General features: G+C 36.0%; 1 protein-coding gene across 2 annotated transcripts in view; it reads right to left on the bottom strand.

Annotated features, from left to right (window-relative positions):
- Window positions 1-422: 422 nt before the first annotated feature.
- The window catches only part of COL4A2 (collagen type IV alpha 2 chain), a 273,441-nt gene continuing 251,398 nt past the window's right edge, over window positions 423-22,465 (bottom strand). For both annotated transcript variants that reach the window (XM_074192025.1, XM_074192024.1), the window contains exons 41-48: window positions 20,855-20,971; window positions 20,040-20,201; window positions 13,836-13,934; window positions 12,711-12,857; window positions 12,441-12,557; window positions 12,138-12,329; window positions 9,836-10,122; window positions 423-1,858 (exon numbers count right to left, since the gene is read on the bottom strand). In XM_074192025.1, coding sequence (XP_074048126.1) covers window positions 1,601-1,858; window positions 9,836-10,122; window positions 12,138-12,329; window positions 12,441-12,557; window positions 12,711-12,857; window positions 13,836-13,934; window positions 20,040-20,201; window positions 20,855-20,971 — 1,379 coding nt within the window. In that variant the 3' untranslated portion in view covers window positions 423-1,600. The remainder of the gene's footprint in view (window positions 1,859-9,835; window positions 10,123-12,137; window positions 12,330-12,440; window positions 12,558-12,710; window positions 12,858-13,835; window positions 13,935-20,039; window positions 20,202-20,854; window positions 20,972-22,465) is intronic.

The raw sequence follows: 22,465 nt of genomic DNA, 5'->3' as shown, positions 1-22,465 counted from the left end.
TCTTAATCTCAGTTTGTCTGAAGTTCTCTCTGTCTGTCTGTCTGTCACTCGATCTGTTTCTCTCTCTCTCTCTCTCTCTCTCTCTCTCTCACACACACACACACACACACACACACAGACACAAACCCGACACTCTTGTGAATGGCACTAGAATAAAATCGATAAGAATCTTCAAAAGGTGAAAGGCAGATGTGACCAAGAGGTATAGAATACAGTCTAGGCTTGTGTGGATATTGGGCAGGAAAAAGCAGAGATTTAGAATTAAAATATTAGAGATAAAAAAAGTATTTTTAGTAACTTATTCAGTATAGGAGCCTGTTTATAAACTCACCAATCTCTTAAAATATCAAATATAGTTTGTCTTGTGTATTTATGTAAATTTTTTGATCTACAAATATCAGAAAATAAAACACAGTCAACAATTTAGGTTTAGAAAATAAATCAGGAACACTTTTATTTTGTTATAGTTACAGCCATGGTAGAACATTCATAAAAAGCCCTAAAGGAATGAAACCTAACTTGTGGTAATGGAAGACACAAATTATATTTTTAGAAATTCATCCTTCCAAAAGAGTTTGTTGGTAATAAAGACATCTCAAAAAGAAGACAGCATGGATTGGAAGACTACTGAAATGTTAGTTATAGCCCTAGATTCAAAACCCAGCTCTATTGTATGGCCTTGGAAAAAGAAATCTTCCCTCTGGCCTCTGTTGTGTGTCTTTGGAAAAAGTTTCCCTCTGAAAACCTCAGTTTTCACATATGTGAAATAAATGAGTTAAACCAAATGAGAGTAAGATGTCTCTTTTAATTTTGTAGTTCTTGATTTTCTATTGCCCAATTTTCTATTTAAGTGACAAGAAGAACTAACTGTTAACAGGTTATATGAAAATAGACAAAAAAATTTTAAAAAGCACTGTTCACCCTGGTACAGGCACATACTCAAATATTTTCTATGTGAAGAGAATGTATTTACTATTTGAGTATAAAGAGATATATTTTTATAAAGCAATCACATTGTCTAGTGCACAGTGCGATTTTTTCAGTCCTAAAGGTCAAAAAGTAAGATCACAGGTCTCCTGATCATTGCAATGGTCAGATTGTATTATGTGGGGGTAGGGTGGGGTGGGGATAGACTATTTCTTCCTGGGATTTTCTATCAATTCAGATCATGTATTTTCAGATTCATGCCCCCAACTTCCATGATTCCATTAATTGATCAAAACTCTGATAACATTTGGCTGCAATGGAAAGTATGATGTATGTACATATATGTATAGAAAACACATTACTGACATATCTAAACATAGTGTTATTTGCTTACCCAGTGTGACATATTTGGTAGTAGTTCATCTATTAGTGGTTATTTGGTTTGAAGGGACAAAAGTGTTAGAAAAAAAGATGAGGGTTCATTTTAAAATAGGGATAAAGCTAGACAGGCAAAGGTTTATTAAATATTAGAGAAGTGACTGGTGCCAAATTGTGTTAGTTTAAAAAAAATCAACCTGGTCAGCATCTGAGGTAATAAGTTAAGCACCAAAATTTGACTCTCTTTGGTAATGTCAAAGCAAAGGCATTGCTTCTTTCTCCTCCTGGGAAAGGGTTATAAGTTCTTCATGCAGACCTGGCAACGACTGATGTGAGTTCGGATGAGTCCTGCCTTGAGGGTGTCTGCAGAGGGGGTGGCCTGGAAGCTCTGCTCTGGAATGGTGGTGAGCCAAAAGCTATACTTGTTGGCATAGTAGTGGCAGGTTCCTCGGCCGCCATTGCATTCGATGAAAGGGGTGGCCCTGAAGTCCTCTAGACAGCTGCCAGGAGATACCAGGGACTGTCCACCTCCCTCATCCCCAGCTGCGGTGTGCTAGAAGAAGGAGATGAAAAAGCAAAAAAAACAAAAAACAAAAAAATCAAAAAAATTAGCTTCATAAGATGGAAAATGAGAGAATATTTTGCTAAAGTTGGAAGAAACGAGGTCATCTGGCATCATTTTAGCCCTTCATGGTGTAGCCCTCTTAAACTGGCTCCTAAGAGTTGATTGCTAATTTTCAGAGTCAACATTTTGCATTTCAGAAATCGACAAATATGACAAATCAGGACTTGATTTGTTCTTTTGCTTATTGTCTAGCCTTAAGAAAACAATGGAATAAAATACTAATGAGACAGTTAAAATTTAAATGTGTGTCCTGCTAATATACTGCTGGTGGAATTGTGAAATGATCCAACCATTCTGGGGAGGAATTTGGAACTATGCCCAAAGGGATATAAGATAGTGTGTGAACCAGAAATATTACCAGTAATCTATATCCTAAATAGATTTTTTTTAAAAAAGAAAAGGACGTATATGTACAAAAATATTTATAACAACTTTTTTTTGTGATGGCAAAGAACTGGAAATCGAGGGGATGTTTATCAATTGGAGCATGGCTGAGTAAGTTGTCGTATATGATTGTTACGTAATAATATTATGCTATAAGAACTGATGAGTAAGCTACTCAGAAAAACCTGAAAAGATTTATATGAAATGATGCAAAGTGAATTGATCAGAACCAGAATATCATACAGAGAAATAGCAATATTGTTCTATGATCAACTGTTTAATATTCTCGAAAAATACAGTGATCCAAGACAATTCTGAAGGACATGATGAAAAATTCTATCTATCTCCAGACAAAGAACTGATGGGGGTCTGAATACTGATTGAAGCTGACTATTTTACCTTTCTTTATTTTTCTTTGGTTTTTGTCTATGTTTTCTTTTGCAACATGGCTAATATGAAAATATATTTTGTATTACTGAACATATATAATCTATATCAAATTTCTTGCCTTCTGAAGGAGAGTTGAACTAAAGGTGAGGGAGAGAATTTGGAACTCAAAATTTTAAGAAATGAATGTTTAAAGACTTTTTTTCATATATATATATATATATATATATATATATATATATATATATATATATATATATTTGTATGTATGTATGCTTTCTCCCAGAAGGTTGGTCATTAAACATTTACTATTATATCCCTAGTAGAAGGGATAGTGGATGTCATCTAATCCTGGTCACAACTTTTTTCCCCTAAGTAAATGCATTGGAGACCAGAATGTAAAATTCTTGTTATCTCAAAAGTGACCAAAAATTCCTGCCATTAATCTTGGTCAAGCAAGCTGGAAATTATGGAAAGATTCTCAGAACATGGAACATGAAAATTTTAGACAAAATTTAGCCAAATTTAACTCTTATTCTGTGATATCATCTGACAAAGATTCATAATAAAACTTATTTTTCAATTTTCAATTAATTCCTAAATATATTTTGTTCCTATGTTCCTAATGTTCCATTACAAGTGTTCCTGTTTGCTCTAAAAATGTTATAAATTTCACTTTGATCTGAAAGCAAAAAGTAGTAAGAAACTCTGTGCCAATTTTGAAAATTAGGAAAGAATTTCCAAAAGTAGTTATATGAGCAATACTTTAATGGTGTAATATCATTATGTAAACCTCTTTTGAATGGAGTGTAGTATCATTATGTGAATTATTATCCTAGTTTTGCTCATTTAATTTTGTTTCAGTTTATCCAAGTCTTCTCAGGGTTCTCTGACACTGACATTTAGAGGTGCCATATGGAAGGAGCATTTTTGTTTGTTTGTTTTTTCAATTAATTGATTTTTCCAAATATATGTAAGTATAGTTTTCCACATTCATTTTTGTAATGTTTTCATCCTCCCATTCTTTTCTCCCCCCACCCTAAAATAACAAGTAAGCTGATGTAGGTTATAAATGTACAATCATATTACATTTGTTTCCATATTAGTCATGCTGTGAAAGAAGATTCAGATGAAAAGGGAAAAATGATGAGAGGAAAAAACAAAACAAAAAGTTAAAAAGTTAAAATATTATATTTTGATATGCATTTAGATTCCATAGTTTTTTCTCTGGATGTGGATGGTATTTTCCATCACAAGTCTTTTAGAATTGTTTTTGATCACTTATTGCTGAGAAGAGCTAAACATATTGTATTTGATTGTCCCATAATGTTTCTGTTAATGTGTCCAGTGTTCTCCTGATTCTGGTCACTTCACTCATATACCAGTTCATGTAAGTCTTTTAAGATTTTTCTAAAATCTGCCTACTCATCATTTCTTATAGCACAGTAGTATTCCATTATATTCTTAAACCACAATTTGATCAGCCATCCTCCAATTGTTGGATATCCTCTAATTTCCAATTCTTTGTCACCATAAAAAAGAGCTGCTAAGAATAAGGAAGGAGTATTTTGGAGGCAGATAAAGATGGGTATTTATGGAATTGTAGACTACCAATCAGGACATTTGAACTCTGCTTCTGTGGATATATGTCTTTTCCCATGATGTACTTCTCACAGAAGTCAAAATGCCCCTCTCAAGAAATCTACTATCTTCTGAAAAAAATGATTATAGTCTGAGAAAAATCATTTAAAAATTTCTAACCTCATCTAGGCATGTGGTGGCTTGAGTTTAATAATGAGAACAACAAGGAGTTGAGTCTTCATTTAGAGCAATCAGGAACCAAGCAATAGATTAATTAGTATATTATTAAATGGAGTATAAAAGAACAAAGGACATAAGGAAAGAAAACATTAAAAAATATCAACAAATTAATTAACAATTAGCAAAATTGATCAAGGAAGAGAAAGAAAAAACTAATATGACCAAAATTAGAAATTAACAAGAAGATGTCACAATGAATATAAAAAGAAGAAAATGATCATAAATTAATATATATTATTTCATGCTATCCTGTAAACTTAAATAAATAAGAATACATAAAAATATAAAATATCCAAAACTAACAAAACAGGAAATAGATGACTTAAACAGAGAGAGAAATGATACAGTCTAATAAATGAAAAGAGGAAGAATACTGGATTAAGAGTCAGGAATTCATCTCTTAAGCTCTGCCACTGACTATCTTTGAGACTTTAGGCAGGTCATTTATTAAACTTCAGCTGGACTTCATTTTTCTTCATTTTAAAATGTAGAGTTTGGATTATATGACCTTGAGGGTCCCTTCTAGCTCTAAATCTATTATCTTGTGAATCACTTCAAAGGTCAATTAATTCTGACTATTCAGATACTATTTGGCATTCTTCAATTTCATCATCTACTCACCAGAAGAGATTAGCGAATAATAGAGACCCTGGAAATCATTTAGTGTCTTAGCCTACCAAGAGATCAGAGGATAGATTTCAAGGAAGTCCTTGAATTTTGCTGGGAAAAATTTATTACTATATAATTGGTTTCCTAGATATGTTATTTTATGCTTTTAAAAATAGTACTTTACAATTGTGCTTTAAGAAAAGATGAGGGGGGATGATTTCAGAAAAACCTGATAAGACATATATGAACTGATGAAGTAAGTTGTACACAGTAATAGCAGTATGTAATGATGATCAACTGTGAAAGACTTAGCTACTCTCATTGATATGAGGATTCAAGACAGTTCCAAAGTAACCAATAATAAAAAATGCTAACAAGCTCCACAAAGACAACTGATGAATTCTGAGTACAGAATGAGTCATATTTTTTCCACTTTATTTTTCTTGCTTGCTTTCTTTTCTTTTGGGAAGGAGAATCAAATATGGAAATATATTGCATGATTTATTATGTATAACTGATTAATTGCCTTCTCAATGGGTAGAGGAGGGGCTGAGGGAGGAATTAAAAATGAATGCTAAACTAAGTATTAAATTGAAATAAAAAAATAACAACATTATTCTGAGAAGAGACCTATAGGTTTTGCCATAATCCAAAATGGCTTCATGACACAAAAGTTTAAATTCTGATTTATCATTTTATAGAGAGAAGTGGATGCCCAGGGAAGTTAGATGATATTAACCTCAAACAATCTCAATCTATCATAAATTCCTTGAAAACAGGCACCATAGTGCTTATATTAATCAACTGATTAAATGTTTTGCTTGTTAAAACAAAAATAATGCCCTTTGTTCAAAGATATAAACAATTTTAAAAAGAGGAAACTTCAATAATTATTTAAAATTTATTTAAGCTCCAATAATCAGATAAATGATTATAAAAGTTTTAGTGCCATTGATTACTTATTAGAAAAAAAGCTTAAAATGATAAAATTCTATGTTAGCAAGACATCTGGGAAACAGGTTTTCTATTATCTTTTAGTGTGACCACATTTTTAGAACATTCTGGTAATTCAGTAAGAATTATAAAAATAGATCATACCAAAGGAGTCTCACTTGCTTTTTTTTTTAATAGAGGAGACAGATTTTGGGCTCAGAATACTGCATAATGTCAGATTTCTTTTTCATGCATTGGTTACTTTTGCCGAATTGTCATTAAGTGCATATACATGAATAAACTAATAACCTAAAATTTCTTCTTCCAATATTTAGCAATATAATTGAAATATCTACCTATAAATCTTCACCCCTTTGGAACAAGGATAGTAGAAATAAATCTATTAATTTTAGAATAATAATCCATGGTAACAAAAAGAAATGTTTGTAAAAGTACCATGAATCTCAGAGGAAGAAAAGATTTATATTTTAGAATAATTTTAGGATTTACAGCAAAATTTCATCAGCTTCTTCCGATTGGATTCAAATATATTAAGGATAGAACAACATAATTATAATAACAGCTGAAATGTAAATAGGGTTTATAAAATACTGATGCTTTGATATATGATTCATTTATTGCCTCATTTAGTTTTCTGTAAAAGCTTAAAAAAGACATGATTAGCTAGGAAGGTTAGGGGGCTATTTCTGTTCTTCAAATGTAACTTTATAAAGGGCCTTGTTTTTTGTACTATTCTTTTTCAGGCAGCAAACATTTCAAAGAATTTTGTCTCCTGAATTTAATGAAATAAAATGAATTAATTTTTTTCTGAACATATTTAATTTTTTCTGAATGAACACTAAAAAAAAAGAGAATGTTCCCATAAACAAAGTAAAATAGGAAAAGAAGATTATATTTCATGAAACTATGAAATATGTACAACTTGCTTTTTTTTTTTTTAGGTTTTTTTTTTTTTTGCAAGGCAATGGAGTTAAGTGGCTTGCCCAAGGCCACACAGCTAGGTAATTATTAAGTGTCTGAGACCGGATTTGAACCCAGGTACTCCTGACTCCAGGGCTGGTACTTTATCCACTACGCCACCTAGCTGCCCCACAACTTGCTTTTTAAAAAGTATATAAACTATCCTGCTTTCAACAAGCACTTATTAAACTCCTCTTATATACTAATGATTGTACTATTTTCCAGGGATAAAAAGACAGTGCCTGTCCACAAAGAGTTTATTGTCTTGATGCCAATTTCTTTTCATTTATGTTGATTGACAGGATATATTTTCTGGCCACTTGTAGATGCTAGGTTTCAGCAACTTGGAAGCAAAGTAAAATGGTCTTTTGTCTGCTGACCAGTATGAAATTGGGAAAGTCCCACTATAGCATTGTTATCTTTCTTAGAGAAGCTAAACAGGTCTGGTTCCAATCACTAAAGTGAGATTTTGTAACCTTTCCTGTGTCGTAGATTCCTCCCTCTCTCTCCCCACTCCCTGGCCTGGTCAGTCTGATGAAGCTCATAGATCCTTTATTGATATAGTGTTTTAAAATATACAATACATAGGATTGTAAAAATAATAAATAAAGATTTGTTTTCCTGATCTAAGTTCATGTACAATTTATTCATGATTCTCTTGGGGGTCCACAGATTACTAAGCTCTAGAATATGGCAAAGTAGAACACTTGTGTCTTACTGACTGCATGATGGACACTGTAAATAGTAACTGGAGTTTCTTCACATCCCCCCTGGGATATGACTGAACAAACATGTTGGGGAGTGGTGGCCCTCCTTAAGTTAGTTATTGAGTTCCCTGAAGCTGCAGATCTCATTAGGCCACCTGGTGTTACTAGACAAATGGATGCCGATAAAACTCAGGGTCTCCAAAGAGAAAAATGGGGATTTTAAAGGTATGTTTCCCTTTGTTTCTATTTCCCTGCATAATGAAGGAGAAACAGGGCTAGATATACAGTCATTGGACCTGGGAGTGAAGTGAAGTGAGCAAGCTTCTGAATTTAATTCCATTCCACCAATTAGCTGGCAACTGTCCAGTTGGGCAGTGTTTTTAGGGTCATTTTCCTCTTCTCTATCTTCCCTTTGTCGGTTCATCTCTGCTATGTTATCAGTCTACACTGCCAACAGTCATTCATATGCAACAATAAACTACATTTGATCAAGGACAGACAAGATCACTGGGTGGATAGCGCACAGACAAAACTATTGACAATTTTAGTATTTAAGACCCTACCACAAAGTCAGGCAAACAGAGACACACAGAGCAAACAGTAAACTCAATTTATCTACCTGGAAGGTTGACAGAGAATTTATTTGGAGTTCTGGGAAATTTAGGATTCCAGACCTCATATAACATGTAGCAATCCCCATCCTGAGCATGTTATCAGAGGACTTTGTGATCTCTGTCATGTCTTATCGCTCATGCTGTTTGTGGAAAAGAACACTCAGACCAACTCATGTTATTGGGATGTGTAAGCAGAAGATAAAATGTGCAAATCCTATTAATCTTCTCTAATGACATTAATTTGAAATGTAATTGCTAATGAGAAAAGGGGCTGCTCTGACCTTTCTTAGGATAATATGTAATTAGTCTTTCAGAAGGGAGGAAGCTCATTTGATTTTAAAAGTTTAAAATGGGAATTAAAAAAAACCCCAAACTTGCTTGCTTACCTCTTTCATAGAGGAACTACAAAGACTGATACCAAATGAAAGATAAATTGTTTTTGGAATTCTTTGAGATTAATGAGAATCTCCTTGAGAGGAGGAACTTTGCATACTAATTGTTTTGAATCATAATGTATCTGTGACATAAGACTATCAAGACTTGGACACTCACATTTTTATTTGCTCCCTGAACTTAACCTCCATCCTTCTCTAGTTTTGAGTAGATTGAGGCCCACTTCAAATTTTATGTATTTTTGCCAATAAAAAAGATTTGGAATTCTCAAGCAACACTTCTAATAGCACTAGGAAAAAATGTATTTCTTTCCTCTAATCTGTTTCTCCATTCACTTTTGGTTTAATTATATAATTTTAGGAATAAAATAAATTTCATCAGTCTATTCCCGCTCCTTTAAATAGGATAAAAACTACCAAAGCTGAAAGGTTTGTAGGGACCAAAGGTATGATGCCCTCACTGGGTAAGCTGTTTCAATACACTGTTATACAGGGGGAAATAGGGCTAGATTTGGAATAAAACAAAGTGGTTTCAGATCTTCCCTGTGACCATTAAGTGGACAAGTCACTAAACTTTGTCTGGGCCTCAGTTTCCACATTTGTAAAATAAAAGAGTTGGATTCAGTAAATTCTAAGGTCGTTAAGCCTGCAATCCTGTATTTACTCTATCGCTTAAAAAAATGCCAAGAAGACCATATGAATATTTGTCCATAATCTAATTCTGCCAATTCATATTTCAGTTCCATATTTGCTAAGGCAGAGTACAAGATAACAGAATCACAGAATATCAGAGTAAAAAGAAACCTCTTGAATTATCTAGTTTAAGTCTTACATTTTAGAGATGAGAAAAATGGAGAAAGTTTAAGTGCTCTGTCCAAGATTAAATAGGGGAACTGAAGCTCAAACACAGATTGGATTCCAATTCCAGTATTCTGGCATTATAACATGCTCTTGCCAAACAACCCAGGAGGCTTTTTCAGATGCTTACCCAAGTCTCTATTCAAACAGCTGCCTAGAGGGCAAGTTCCTGTTTGTTTCTCTCCTATACAAGAAAAAACCTGGAAAAGCACCACCTACCATGAGAAAGGAGTAGCCGATCCACAGGCTGCGCCACCCTGCAGGACAGTGGGGGATGGTGATATCTTGGCTATGGACAGCAATGGCCACAGCAGGGGCTTCACAGACAGAGCAGCGGCTGATATAGGGCCTTATTTCCTCTTCTGCTACAGGCATCATGGGCAGGGGTGCAGTTGTTGAGAGCCAGTAGGACTTGTCATTCCGGCTGGCATAATGGCAGACATCCCCAGGGTTGCAGTATAGGAAAGGCATGGTACTGAAACGAGCCAAGCACGATCCAGCCAGTCCTGTCAAAACAAAGCCAGAATGAGAATTCAAATAACCCATTCTGGTTTGGAAAAAGTTCTTTTCAGCCATGACAATATTTGGAAGCTAGGACTCACTACTCTCCCTTGTTCCAAATTTCCAACATGATTAGAGAGACATAGCAGTTCTCCCTAAAAAATATTCAGCCTCTATCTGCCAATCTTCTTTAAATTTGTATATGTTCCAACTAAAATTTATCTCTCCCTACCATGCCATCTTATTCTCTGGCTCCCTATATCAACAGGTCTATAGAAAATAGTTTCCTGGTAAGCATATATAAAACCCCAAACAAAAGAATAGAGACAGATTATTTTATTTTATTATTTTTTATTTTTGTTGCTCAAAACAGCATTTATATTCTTAGAAAAATTTAATCATTAAAAGGTATCTTTATTTAATAGAAATTCCCCATTTTTTAAGAGACATTGGCTTTCTGTTTGGATACTATTAGTTTTATCTAATTCATGGCTGTAACTAAGAGACAACAATCACAAGCTTAAAGAATTAAGTAAAAATTACTTGATGGATTATTTTTAAAAAATGATTCATGGTATACTAATGCCTTATTCATTAGCCTTGCTTCCTACTCTCCAAATGGTATCAGGGAAGTGCTTATTTATAAGGTTGTTTAGGAGAGACTGTTCTACTTCTTAGGCAGAAGGGACATTGTCTGATAGAGAACAAGAATGGAGTAAGAAGGAAGATAATCGAAATCCTCTGGTGAGTCAATAAGCACACCCACTGGATGTTGAGTATAACACTTAGGTTAAGGTGACACTTTGAAAGAAACTTTCTCTAGAACAATGTATGAGACCCAAGCTGAGCACATCACACCACTAGGATGGTTAACAGCTATCCATGCAATAGAAAATTACTATGCCCTCATATGACATTTTATTTATTGTAATTTTTGTAATATAATTTTTTTAGTTTTTGGAATTCTAGTCTCTCTCAATGACCTAACTGGTCCTTTGATAGTTAAAGGTCTTTGTTTATGATCTCAGGTTAGCTGATATAGCTAACATACCCTCCTTCAGGCTACTATGCCACACCAGTGGAAAAGGAGGGGCAACTGGAGCAATCAATCAGCTGGCATTGATTAAGCACCAGATCCTATGCTAGGATCCCTCTCCATTAAACAGGATAAAAACAGAAAGCAAACAGTAAATTCAATTTATCTACCTGGAAAATTGACAGAGAATTTATTTGGAATTCTGGGAACAGGACTCAAAAACAAAAGTCATTGCTCTCAAAGAGTCGACTTTCTATGGTGGTGGGGGGCCTTAAGCGCATTTAGCTGAGCTGACTAAATGAGTTGGCCAGACTGGCATTCCCTGCAACTCCAATTATACTTGATAGGTCTTCCCTTGTGTTGAGGGAAGGTTGTCATTCCTGTTCAAATCAAGCTCTCTTAACTTTATGTAGCAGGACAGTCAACATGAAAAGAAGATTACCATTTAATTTATAGACTTCTTTTCCCTTATACCTGAAAGGGTACACAAAGGGTAAAGTCATTTCCCCTGAGGGAAATTTGTGATAATGAAAACTGCTTCTCCTGTTACTCATAACTCATTTCTGGTTCATGGGACAAAAATTGAGATGAAAAATGTAAATGGCAAACTTCAAAAGTAAAGAAAGGCATAGAGGGGCCACTAGGTCACTGATGGACTCACAGAAGAGGACCATGGTATTAAAAGGGAAGGGAATTATTTTATATCTTATTATCATTGCTGTGAAATTTAGGTTGTTTGAAAGATTTAATTATCTTCAAGATCAGTTAGCTTATTTATTGTTTTGTTTTATTTTATATTATTATTAATGTTATCTTGATCTACAGGTGTTTGCAATTATCCATGATGCAATGACAAGTGATGAAAGGATCTCATTCAAGTCTCTGACTTGCAGCCCTTTTAGTGCCAAATAGTTGAACAGATCAGGACTTAATAGAAGACATTACAGAGACTATGGAGCCTGGATAGCTCCAGATGCTACCTACCAAGGTCTTGGTTGTGTGCTTTTTCCTGCCCTTCAAAGTACAGTAGACTGTACCCACTCCAGAGTTTATTCATGCCAACTGGACACATTGGTTCTTGTTCAGTCTGACTGTGTTTCACCAGGAGATAACCAATGCTAACACTACGGCCCGGCATTCCAGGTAGCCCAGGATTTCCTGGTCGTCCTGGTTCACCTGGAAATGAAGAAGTAATCAGTCCATTTGCTTAGGGACTCTTTGAAAACAAAGTTGAACAAGGTTGACAAAGGAGAAACTTTCTTTTCTCATGATTGGTTCATTGCTTACCTTCTTGGCCTACTGGCCCTTGAAGACCCATAGGACCTTGGTCACCTCTGAATCCTGGAAGGGCCGATATGCCACCTCTTCCTTGGACTCCTGGATTTCCAGGTAGTCCTCGTAAACCTGGAAATGCCACCAAGTTTAGTATCAAAGAATCAGTGGAAAGCAAATAATTCTGCTAAGTATGTGTGTGTGTGTGAAATTCTCATAGAAATGCATTTTTAAAAGATAAACATTTTTATTCAATGTTCACTTGAACATAGTTCATAGTCCTACCTGGATCACCTGGAGGGCCCTGGGGACCTATTTCTCCTTGAGCTCCCTGGGGCCCTCTCCTTCCTTGGGGACCTGCCACCCCAGGTTCTGTGGCAATCCTCAAGGGGACTCCTGGAATCCCAGGAGATCCCTTAGCACCGTGAATGCCTAGGAAGAGGGAAAAGAGGAAATAAGAAATATTAACTATTGATCTAAACTGTAGCCTAAGTTCATTGGTAGCTGCTAAAAGCAGATTTCAAAGCCTACTCAGGAAAAAAATATAAGAACTCTCTTTATCTGAGCCATAACTTAGCAAACAGAATATATGAACCTTTATCAAATACGATCAGGAATTTCCTTCACAAGTTGAGAAAACAATATTACTAGGCATCAATGTACCAAATGTATTTTGTTTAAGAATGCACAGTTAAAAGGAAATGGCTTCTGAAGCAAAAGCTGGGCAAGTCTCACTTTTGTTGTTAATCAGGTTCCCAGAGGTAATAATAGCATGCTTTTATCTACAGCAATTAATTTCAACAGTTTCACCTTTGCTTCCTTTTATTTTAAATCAAATCTTTATTAAGTGTCTGTGAACTACATATGATTCTAGAGTGCAATCCAAATGTGATATCTTCCATAGTATTAATATTTGTCCTTTCAGGATGAGACATTATTTATCTCCTTTTATAGCTATCCTCATTGGTATCAGAGTAGACCATCAACAGATTCTTGGTTTCCAGACTTCTGTAACAGGGAGTCTTCTCTGGTCTCCATCTGCAACACCCAACATCTAAATAACACTGTATTTGTTCTGTGAATATTCTGCATATACTTATAAGTGTACTTTTGTTGCCCCTCAAAAGAATGTAAATTTTCTGAGGTAGTTTTTTTTTTTTTTTTTTTTTTTTTTTTGGAAGGGGGTCTTTTCTATCCTTATAATCTAGTACGTTGCCTGGCACATTGTAAACATTAAATAAAGGTTATTGAATTGAAATGAGGAACAATTGAGAGCTCAGCAGATACACAAGGATACCTTAAATTACTTAATTTCTCCCAGTAGGTTCCCTAGAGGAAACTCACATAGTAAATTCACTTTCAGTGACACTAGAGAAATTATTGGTTATAGCACTGAATATACATACTTACCAGGGAATCCTCTGTCTCCTTTAGGTCCCTTGGGGCCTCTTTCACCAATATTTCCTGGCATCCCATGATATCCCATCACCCCTTGTTGTCCTTTAGGTCCTTCAATATAAATGGCACATTTATGTTATGTATGATAGCTCAGTTCATCAATCTCAAATATAACCATGCTTTTGATTTCACTATCAGCTGTACCTATTCTGTTTCTATGATTGAGAATTATGACATTCCTCTATTTGGTCATAAGCTTCTGTCCTTCCATCTCCCCTCTGCCCCATTCTTTGTTGTTCTTCAGTCATTTCAGTCATGTCTGATCCTTTATGGGCCCATTTGGCGTTTTCCTGGCAAAGATACTAGACTGGTTTGCATTTTCATCTTCATTTCATCTTCATTTTACAGATGAGGAATTGAGGTCAATAGGATTAAATGACTTGCCCAGGAACCCAGTCAGTAAGGTCTGAGTTCAGATTTGAACTCGTGAAGATGAGTCTTCAAGATTCTAAGCCCAGAGCTCTATTCATTTTGCCACCTAGTGGCTCCATTATTAAATATACTTTTTAAAATCTCAATGTTATCTCCAGTTACTCTTTCTTTCCCTATTTTTCTGGTTTATCACCCCTACCCAGGTCCCAGTTTCCACCCTTCAAAATCAGGACCCTATATTTAACCAGTTAAGCTATACAACTTTTTTTTTATTTTGTAAATTACTTGTTCTTTGGACAGATTGCTGTGCTTGCCCAATCCTGAAGTTGGATTTCTCCTACCATTTGCTTTCTCTTTTCCTTCTCAGAACCCTTTCAAAGCTTTTGGAGGAAGTGATACAACCATGTCAAATAGATCCACTACAATTTTTTTTATTATATATTTATTACTGCTAGTCAACAATACTTTTATTTATCCCTAAATGATCCTCTAGCTCTAGTACATTCTTCTCAGTATCTACTCCAGAACTATTTTTACCTCAAACTTTGTACACCATTCTTTCTAAACAGAGGACCTGTATCTTGACTAAGAAAACAGGGATAGTTTATTGTGAGCAATCTCCTTCAATTTATACTCTACAATTCAAAAACATTCTATATCATCCAGGTATTTGTCCTGTCAATCATTTTTTCTCCCACTCTCACCTTCAAATTATCCTTATCTTCCCTGGTCCCTCCAAACATATTTGTATACTTCATTCTTTAAAAGTTTCATTTGACCTTGCCAATCTCTTCAAATGTTCTTCCTATATTTTTCCTCAGATGACCTCTGAGACAATATCTCTTATATTTATTGTTTCCACACCCTTCAATTTTCATTCACTTTTCAAACACAGGTAATTTTGTTTTCAAAACCAGCATTTGATTGAAACTGCTCTTTCCAAAGTTTGTGATGATCTCTTATCCATTCTAAATTGAATTCAGCAACAGTATTGGCTTTTTGTCTGTTCTCATCTTTCTGATCTGTTTTTGGTTTTTGATGATACTGATGACCCTCCCCCTAATCTCCCTTGCTTCCTTTGCCTTTTAAGATTTCCACTGGTTCTCTTTATATATCTGATTGTTCTTTCTTAGTTTCCTTTGCCCCGACCACTGGTATGTCCCAACACTGTGCTGGCATCTGTTTTCTTCTTCCCCTCTTTCACTATCTCATATGTTCCTTTGTATTCAAGTCATATCTGTACGGATAATGTCCAGATCTATGTATCCAGATCTAATTATTCTCATCAGATCTGTATCACTATTTACTTGATGGAAAATTCACCTGTATATTCAAATTCAACATCTTTAAATCTGCCATTTCAAAATGACCACTTTCTGTTCTTCCAATGATGCATTTTGGTACTCTCAGAAAAATCCTTACTTCCCATATCCAATTTGTTACTAAACCTTGTCAATTCTATTTCCATAACATTTCATGCACCTGATCCCCCCCCTTTTTTTTTAGGATTTTGCAGGGCAAATGGGGTTAAGTGGCTTGCCCAAGGCCACACAGCTAGGTAATTATTAAGTGTCTGAGACCGGATTTGAACCCAGGTACTCCTGACTCCAGGGCCGGTGCTTTATCCACTGCGCCACCTAGCTGCCCCCATTCCCTTTTTCTTCCAACTATATTGCCATCACCCTAGAAAAGGACCTCATTATCTCTCCAGTGGATTATTTGATCATATTTTTTTTGATAGAGAAAAAAGTATACTTCATTCTCTGTTCAGATTCCAATGGCTCTGCCTCTGGGATGAGTTACCTTTTTTTTTTTTTTTTAATCATAAGTCCACTGGAGAAGTTGCTTCAATATTTTTCCCATTTGCTATTACTATCTGTATTTCCCTCTACTGTATTCATCCCCACTCTCATTTATTCCATTCTCTCTCTCCTTTTATCCTGTCCCTGTTCAGAAGTGTGTTGTGTCTGAGTTTCCTCTCCCATGATCTTCCTTCTCTTCTATCACCTACTCCCCCCTCCCCCCTTCCCCCCTTATCTCATCCTTTTCCTCTCATTTTTTCCTAGGGTAAGATAGATTTCTATACCCTATTAAGTGTGTATGTTGTTTCTTCTCTGAGCCATTTCTGATGAGAATGAAGGGAGAATGAAAGCTCACTCATTTCCATTTCTCCTCACCTTCCCCCATTCCGCTCCACTGCAAAAAGCTTTTTCTTGACTCTTTTATGTGAAACATCTTAGCCCCTTCTCCTTCTCCTTTCCCTTCCTCCCAGTACTTTCCTTTATCACCCATTGACTCCATTTTTTATTATATTATGCCATTATATTCAGCTCCTTCCTGTGCCTTGTCTATTTATGCTCCTTCTAACAGCTCTTATAAATGAGAAAGTTCATATGAGTTATCAATATCTTCTTCACATGCACAAATTCAAAGAGTTCAACATCATTAAGTTCCTCATAGTTAGTCCTTCTCATCCATCCTCTCTATGGTTCACCTGAGTCCTGTACTTGGAGATCAAACTTTCTGTTCAGCTCTGGTTGTTTCAATAGGAAAGTCTGAAAGTCCCCTGTTTCATTGAAAATCCAATTTTTCCCCTGAATGAAGATGTTCAGTTTTGCTGGGTAGTTGATTCTTGGTTGTAATCCAAGATCTTTTGCTTTCAGGAATATTATATTCCAAACCCTATGAGCCCTTAATGTAGATGCTGTGTGATCCTGACTGTAGGGCTATAGTAGTTGAATTGTTTTTTTCTGGCAGCTTTTAGTATTTTCTCTTTGACTTGGGAATTTTGGAATTTAGCTACAATGTCCCTGGGAGTTTTTCTTTTGGTATCTCTTTCAGGTGGTGATCAGTGAAATCCCTCAATTTCTGTTTTACCCTCTGCTTCTGGAATCTCAGGTCAATTCTGCTGTATTATTTCTTGAAAAATGAAGTCTAGACTCTTTTCCTGGTCATGGCTTTCAGGTATCCCAATAATTTTAAAATTATCTCTTCTGGATCTGTTTTCAAGATCAGTTGATTTTTCCAATGAGATATTTCACATTTTCTTCTAATTTTTGGATCTTGGTATTGTTTTATTTCTTCCTGAGTTCTTGCAAAATAATCAGCTTCCTTTAGTTTCATTCTACATAAGAAGGAGTTATTTTCTTCAGAGAGTGTTTTTATCTCCTTTTGCAGCTGGCCAATTCTGCTTTTTAAGGCATTGTTCTCCTCATTTGTCTTTTTGGCTATTTTTTCATTTGGCCTAAACTGGTTTTTAACATGTTATTTTCTTCAGTACTTTTTTTTATTTCTTTCATCAAGTTGCTGATTGATTTTCATATTTTTCCTGCCTTTCTCCCATTTCTCTTTCCAATTTTCCTGTACCTCCCTTAATTGCTTTTCAAAGGCTTTTTTGAGGTCAACCATAGCCTGAGTCCATTTTCTATTTCTCTTGGAGGTTTTGGATACAGAGGCTTTGACTTTGTCATCTTCTGAGAATGTATTTTGATCCTTCATGGGACCAACGTAATTTTCTATTAGATTCTTCTTTTTCTCTTTTCTCATTTCCTAAACCTATGATTGATTTACCACATTTCCAAGGCTTTGGGGGCTTTTTTGGGACACCCCACAGGCACCTTAATTCCTCCAAGGTCTTGTAAGAGGCTCTGATTGCTTTCTCACTTGTGTTCAGGCCCTCCTTCCTGCCCTGGAGCTGTGAGGATGGTTCCTGCTCAGTTATGGTAGTGTTGTGGGTCCAGACTGCAACCTGGATCTGACTGGGTAAACAGGGTAAACTGGGTAAACAGTTGAGTCCTGCCCCAGGGAGAGCAGAGAGAGACCTCTGCTGTTTCCCTTGATCCCCTTACCATCTGTGGGATGGGCACACTGGAAATGCTGGGTGACATCACTGATTCCCACTGCAGATTCTCACTACAGGGCTGCTCTGAGTCTGGTGTTCTCTGCGCTCACTTTGGTGTGGCACAGTTCTCTCACCCCCCCTCTTCAAGCTTTCCCTGGCAATTCCTGGACCAAGAGGTCTGGAATTTGCCCCCTCTGCCAAGGACCCAGTTGTCCCAGGGCTGTTCCTGGAAGACTGGAGCTGGTTTGCTCTGGCCTGGCTATGCTGCAGCTGCATTGAGGTTGAGCTACATTTCTATCCAATTTCCGGTCCCAGTGAAACACACCTTTCCTGCAGAACTTCTAAGTTGTCTTGGACTGGGAGATTGTATCACTCAGTCTTTCTGTGGGCTCTGCCCCTCTAAATTTTGGCTAGAGTCTTAATTTGACAGCTATTAGAGTTTTTTGGGGAATGAGTTTCCAGGAAATCCTGACTTCAAGCCATTGTGTTTTTTTTTTTTTTTTTTTTTAGGATTTTGCAAGGCAAATGGGGTTAAGTGGCTTGCCCAAGGCCACACAGCTAGGTAATTATTAAATGTTTGAGGCTGGATCTGAACTCAGGTACTCCTGACTCCAGGGCCGGTGCTCTATCCACCAAGCCATTGTTTTGACTCCACCCCCCCCCCCCCCATTATAACTTCTAACTAGTCTTCTTACTTTTAGTATCTTTCTCCTCTTCAACACATTCCCAACCCCATTGCAAAAACAGTCTTCTTAAAATACAGTTCCTACGTGTTACTTCTCAATTCAAGAATTTTGTGGCTTTCTATTGCCTCAAAGACACAATACAAGCCCCTCAACTTGACTTTTAGAGTTCTGCACATGCTGGTCACATGCTAGCTTCTGCCTACCTTTTAAGACTTATTTTACATTATTCCCCTACAAGTACCTTCCACTCCAGCCAAACAGCGCCTTGAAGCTCCTACTCCTGTACCATCATAGACAATCCCTTCTTCCATGTTTGGATTGCATTCCCAACCACATCTCTGCCTCTTAGAACTTCCATCTTCCTTCAAGGGCTCCCCTCAGGTGTCTGCTCCTACAGGAACCCTTTCCTAATTCCTTTATTTGTTTGGGTTTTGTCTCTCTTTCAATTTTGTGGCTTTTGTCTGGGACATAAATTAGTATAAATTAGAAAGAATGTAAGCTCCATGAGGGCATGGATTGGTTTCATTTTTATTACTGTATAGTATTCAGAGAGGTATGAGCTTCTCTCTGACCTCAGAGCCAGGAAGACATGGCCATAGGTCCTACCTCTGACACAGACTAGTGTGTAACCCTGTGCTAAGTAATTTAAGCTCTCAGTGCTTTAGGAAATTCTTCAAGTTTACAGGTGTAGTGGATAGCACAACAGGCCCAGAGTCAGGAAGACTCCTCTTCCTGAGCTTAAATCTGTCCTCAGCCGCTTAACTAGCTGTATAACCTGTACAAGTCATTTAACCCTGTTTGCCTCAGTTTCCTCATCTGTAAAATAAAGCTGAAGAAGGAAATGAGAAACTACTCTAGTATCTTTGCCAAGAAAACCCTAAATGGGGAATGCAGAGTTGGACATAACTAAAATGACTGTACAACAACAATACCTAGAGCTTCATTTAAAAAAAAAGTCTATAGATTTCAGAGAAGATGCTCACCTATACTGAGAGAGGAAGTTCCTTGCCATCCTTTCTCTTTGCCAATAAGATTGCAAGTCCAGACCCTGTCTACTATCCCCCATACCCAGATTAGTGCTTTAACTTTAATCAATACATAATAATTATTTACTTAGTTGAATTAAATGCCTTTATACTTATAACGTTAAGTAAGATTTGCTCTGGTATAATCCTCCCTCTGCATCTGTTCCTTCATATCCCTCCAACCCCCCAATTGGTACCTAGATAAGATATTCATCAGTTTGGGGAAAATTACCTTTTTCTCCCGGGAGTCCATACACTCCAGGTCTGCCTTGAGGTCCAGGATCTCCTGCCCATCCTTTGGGTCCTCTTTCTCCTGTAAATCCTGGACTTCCTATTTCTCCTTTGATCCCAGGGGAAGATGATGGCCCAGGTGCTCCTGGGGGACCTCGGTAACCTAGACATCAGTAGTTAGAAATGAGAAAATAGCCCAATAAAATTCTCCATTGTTCTGGGAGACCCAAAGATACATTTATAGGAGTACAAAAGTCACCCTTGTTTATGATAAATCTTTGATTCTAGGTTGATTTCCTTTTGCTACCTAACACATTTCACATCTTGCTATTGAGCTGATAATAGTGCTCAAGAAATTCAGACTACTTTTTAAACATTAGTTTAGATAAATTCTTAATTAGGAAGGCAGATTTACTAGATTTACTATTCTACAGTCTATTTCAAAGTCCATGATTTTGGGAAGTATCTGCTCCTGGTAGAAATAATACAAAGTTGACTATGACAAAAGAGGTCATGAGATACTGTCATCACAATAGCTGGCAGGTCAATGAACTATTAAAACATGATTAAGGAATGACTTTTGTTTTCTAAATGCATAACAAGTTGGTGTAAGGTCTTTCTTAATATCCTCAAAGATAAATGTGGTTAGGAAGAAAGAAAATGACAAGTGTTATGTTTTTTTGAGTCACACTTTTTTGACAATGGTCAGAAAATGGTGTAAGAATGAAAAGTGTGAAAATTTCAAACCTACATTAGATTGGTTAGCTAATAACTAACTAAAGATTTCAAAGCATAAATACAAAATATATAGCATACCCTGTAGTCCAAATAGACCTGGTGCTCCTTTGTCACCTGGTAACCCAGAAATATTGGATGGTGCTGTGAATCCTGGAAGTCCTTGAAATCCTGGGATACCAATTGGCCCTTGTTGCCCTGAGGATAAAAAATATGGTTTTCAAACACAATCGGAAAAAACTCAGATTATTTGAACTATGTTCCGTCAGTTCTATCTTTATAGCATCTCTCATATTCTCTTTCTCAACACGAACACTGTCATAGCCTTAGTTTAGGCTGTCATCATTTTTCATTGAGACTGTCATACTATTGCTGCCAAAAATAATCTCACCAATGTACTGATCTGACAATGCCACTCCCTCTTCAACAAACTTCACAGGCTCCCCATTGCTTATAGGTTAAAATAAAAATTCTCACTGAAGGTCATTTTCTAATACAGCTCTACTAGGTGGTATGATGATAGAGCACTGGCTTTGCAATCAGGAAAATTCATTTTTATGGGTTCAAATCCAGAACCAGTGGCAATGTGACCATGAGTAAGTCACTTAACCTTGTTTGCCTCAGTTTATTCATCTGTAAAATTAGTTGGAGGAGAAAATGACAAACCACTCCAGTATCTTTGCCAAGAAAATCTCAAATGGGGTCATGAACAATCAGACACAACTGAAAAAATGACCAAATGATAATCTGCCTATTGTGAGGGGAAGAGAGGACATTGACACAGCACATAGAATGTATGTGAAATTTTGAATTCTGAATCCTTGAAAATCAATTTGATAAGTTTTTTTTCTGTTTGTCTTTATGATATGCTAATATCTATCACAGTAGAATTACCAGACATTCAAAATTGGGAGACTTTTGAAAAAAAACAGGGAAATGTTTCTTTTCATGTATGTTTTATAGCAGGAAGGAAATATACAAAATAGGAGAAACATTACAAATATCTACTAAATACTATTAATTATGAACAAAAAGTAGTTGAAAATATTGAACCTAAATGTATTAAATCATCATTGACTGTGCTGTATGGAAAATGACAATTATTGAACTTATTTAGGACAAAGTGAGTCAGTCAATGAGTATTTATTATTCCTTTATTATGTGACAGGTAAAATGTTAGTAATGGGGACAGCAATGGAGCAGCAAGTACTGCCTTCAAGGAAAGTAAAATGTAACAAAAACAGATTTTTTTTAAGCTTCAGAAAATAATGGAAAACTTTGAGTGGGAGGATCTCATGACATCTCTAGATTGGTTAGTGCTTAATAAATGCAAGTTGCTTACCTTCCAGGTTGACTTTTTTTTAATTTAAAAAGCAGAATTAACTGTTTTTTAATTTAATTAGTTTAATTTAATTAAGTCTCTGTTAATAAGAGTATTTAGCAATCATGAGTCATTTGGTTGGAATTAACAGGAAAACAAGGAAATTTTCTCAAGAATTCTCTTACAGATTTTCTTATCTATGGAAATAAGAAAAACTGACAACGGATAGTAAGCCTATACTGAAAATCTCAGGCAACAATTAAAAGGAGATCAGGTATTAAGGAAATATCTGACATTTTTAGCAAGAAAAAACTTAATATTGAATGGGAATGTAGCACAATGATATGAAGTAGGAGAATCTGGGTTCAAAT

This window comes from Macrotis lagotis, chromosome 6 (assembly GCF_037893015.1).
Source record: "Macrotis lagotis isolate mMagLag1 chromosome 6, bilby.v1.9.chrom.fasta, whole genome shotgun sequence".
Classification (NCBI taxonomy): Eukaryota; Metazoa; Chordata; class Mammalia; order Peramelemorphia; family Peramelidae; genus Macrotis; species Macrotis lagotis.
The sequence above is the reverse complement of the archived record's forward strand: the minus strand, read 5'-3'. Positions and strand labels throughout refer to the sequence as shown.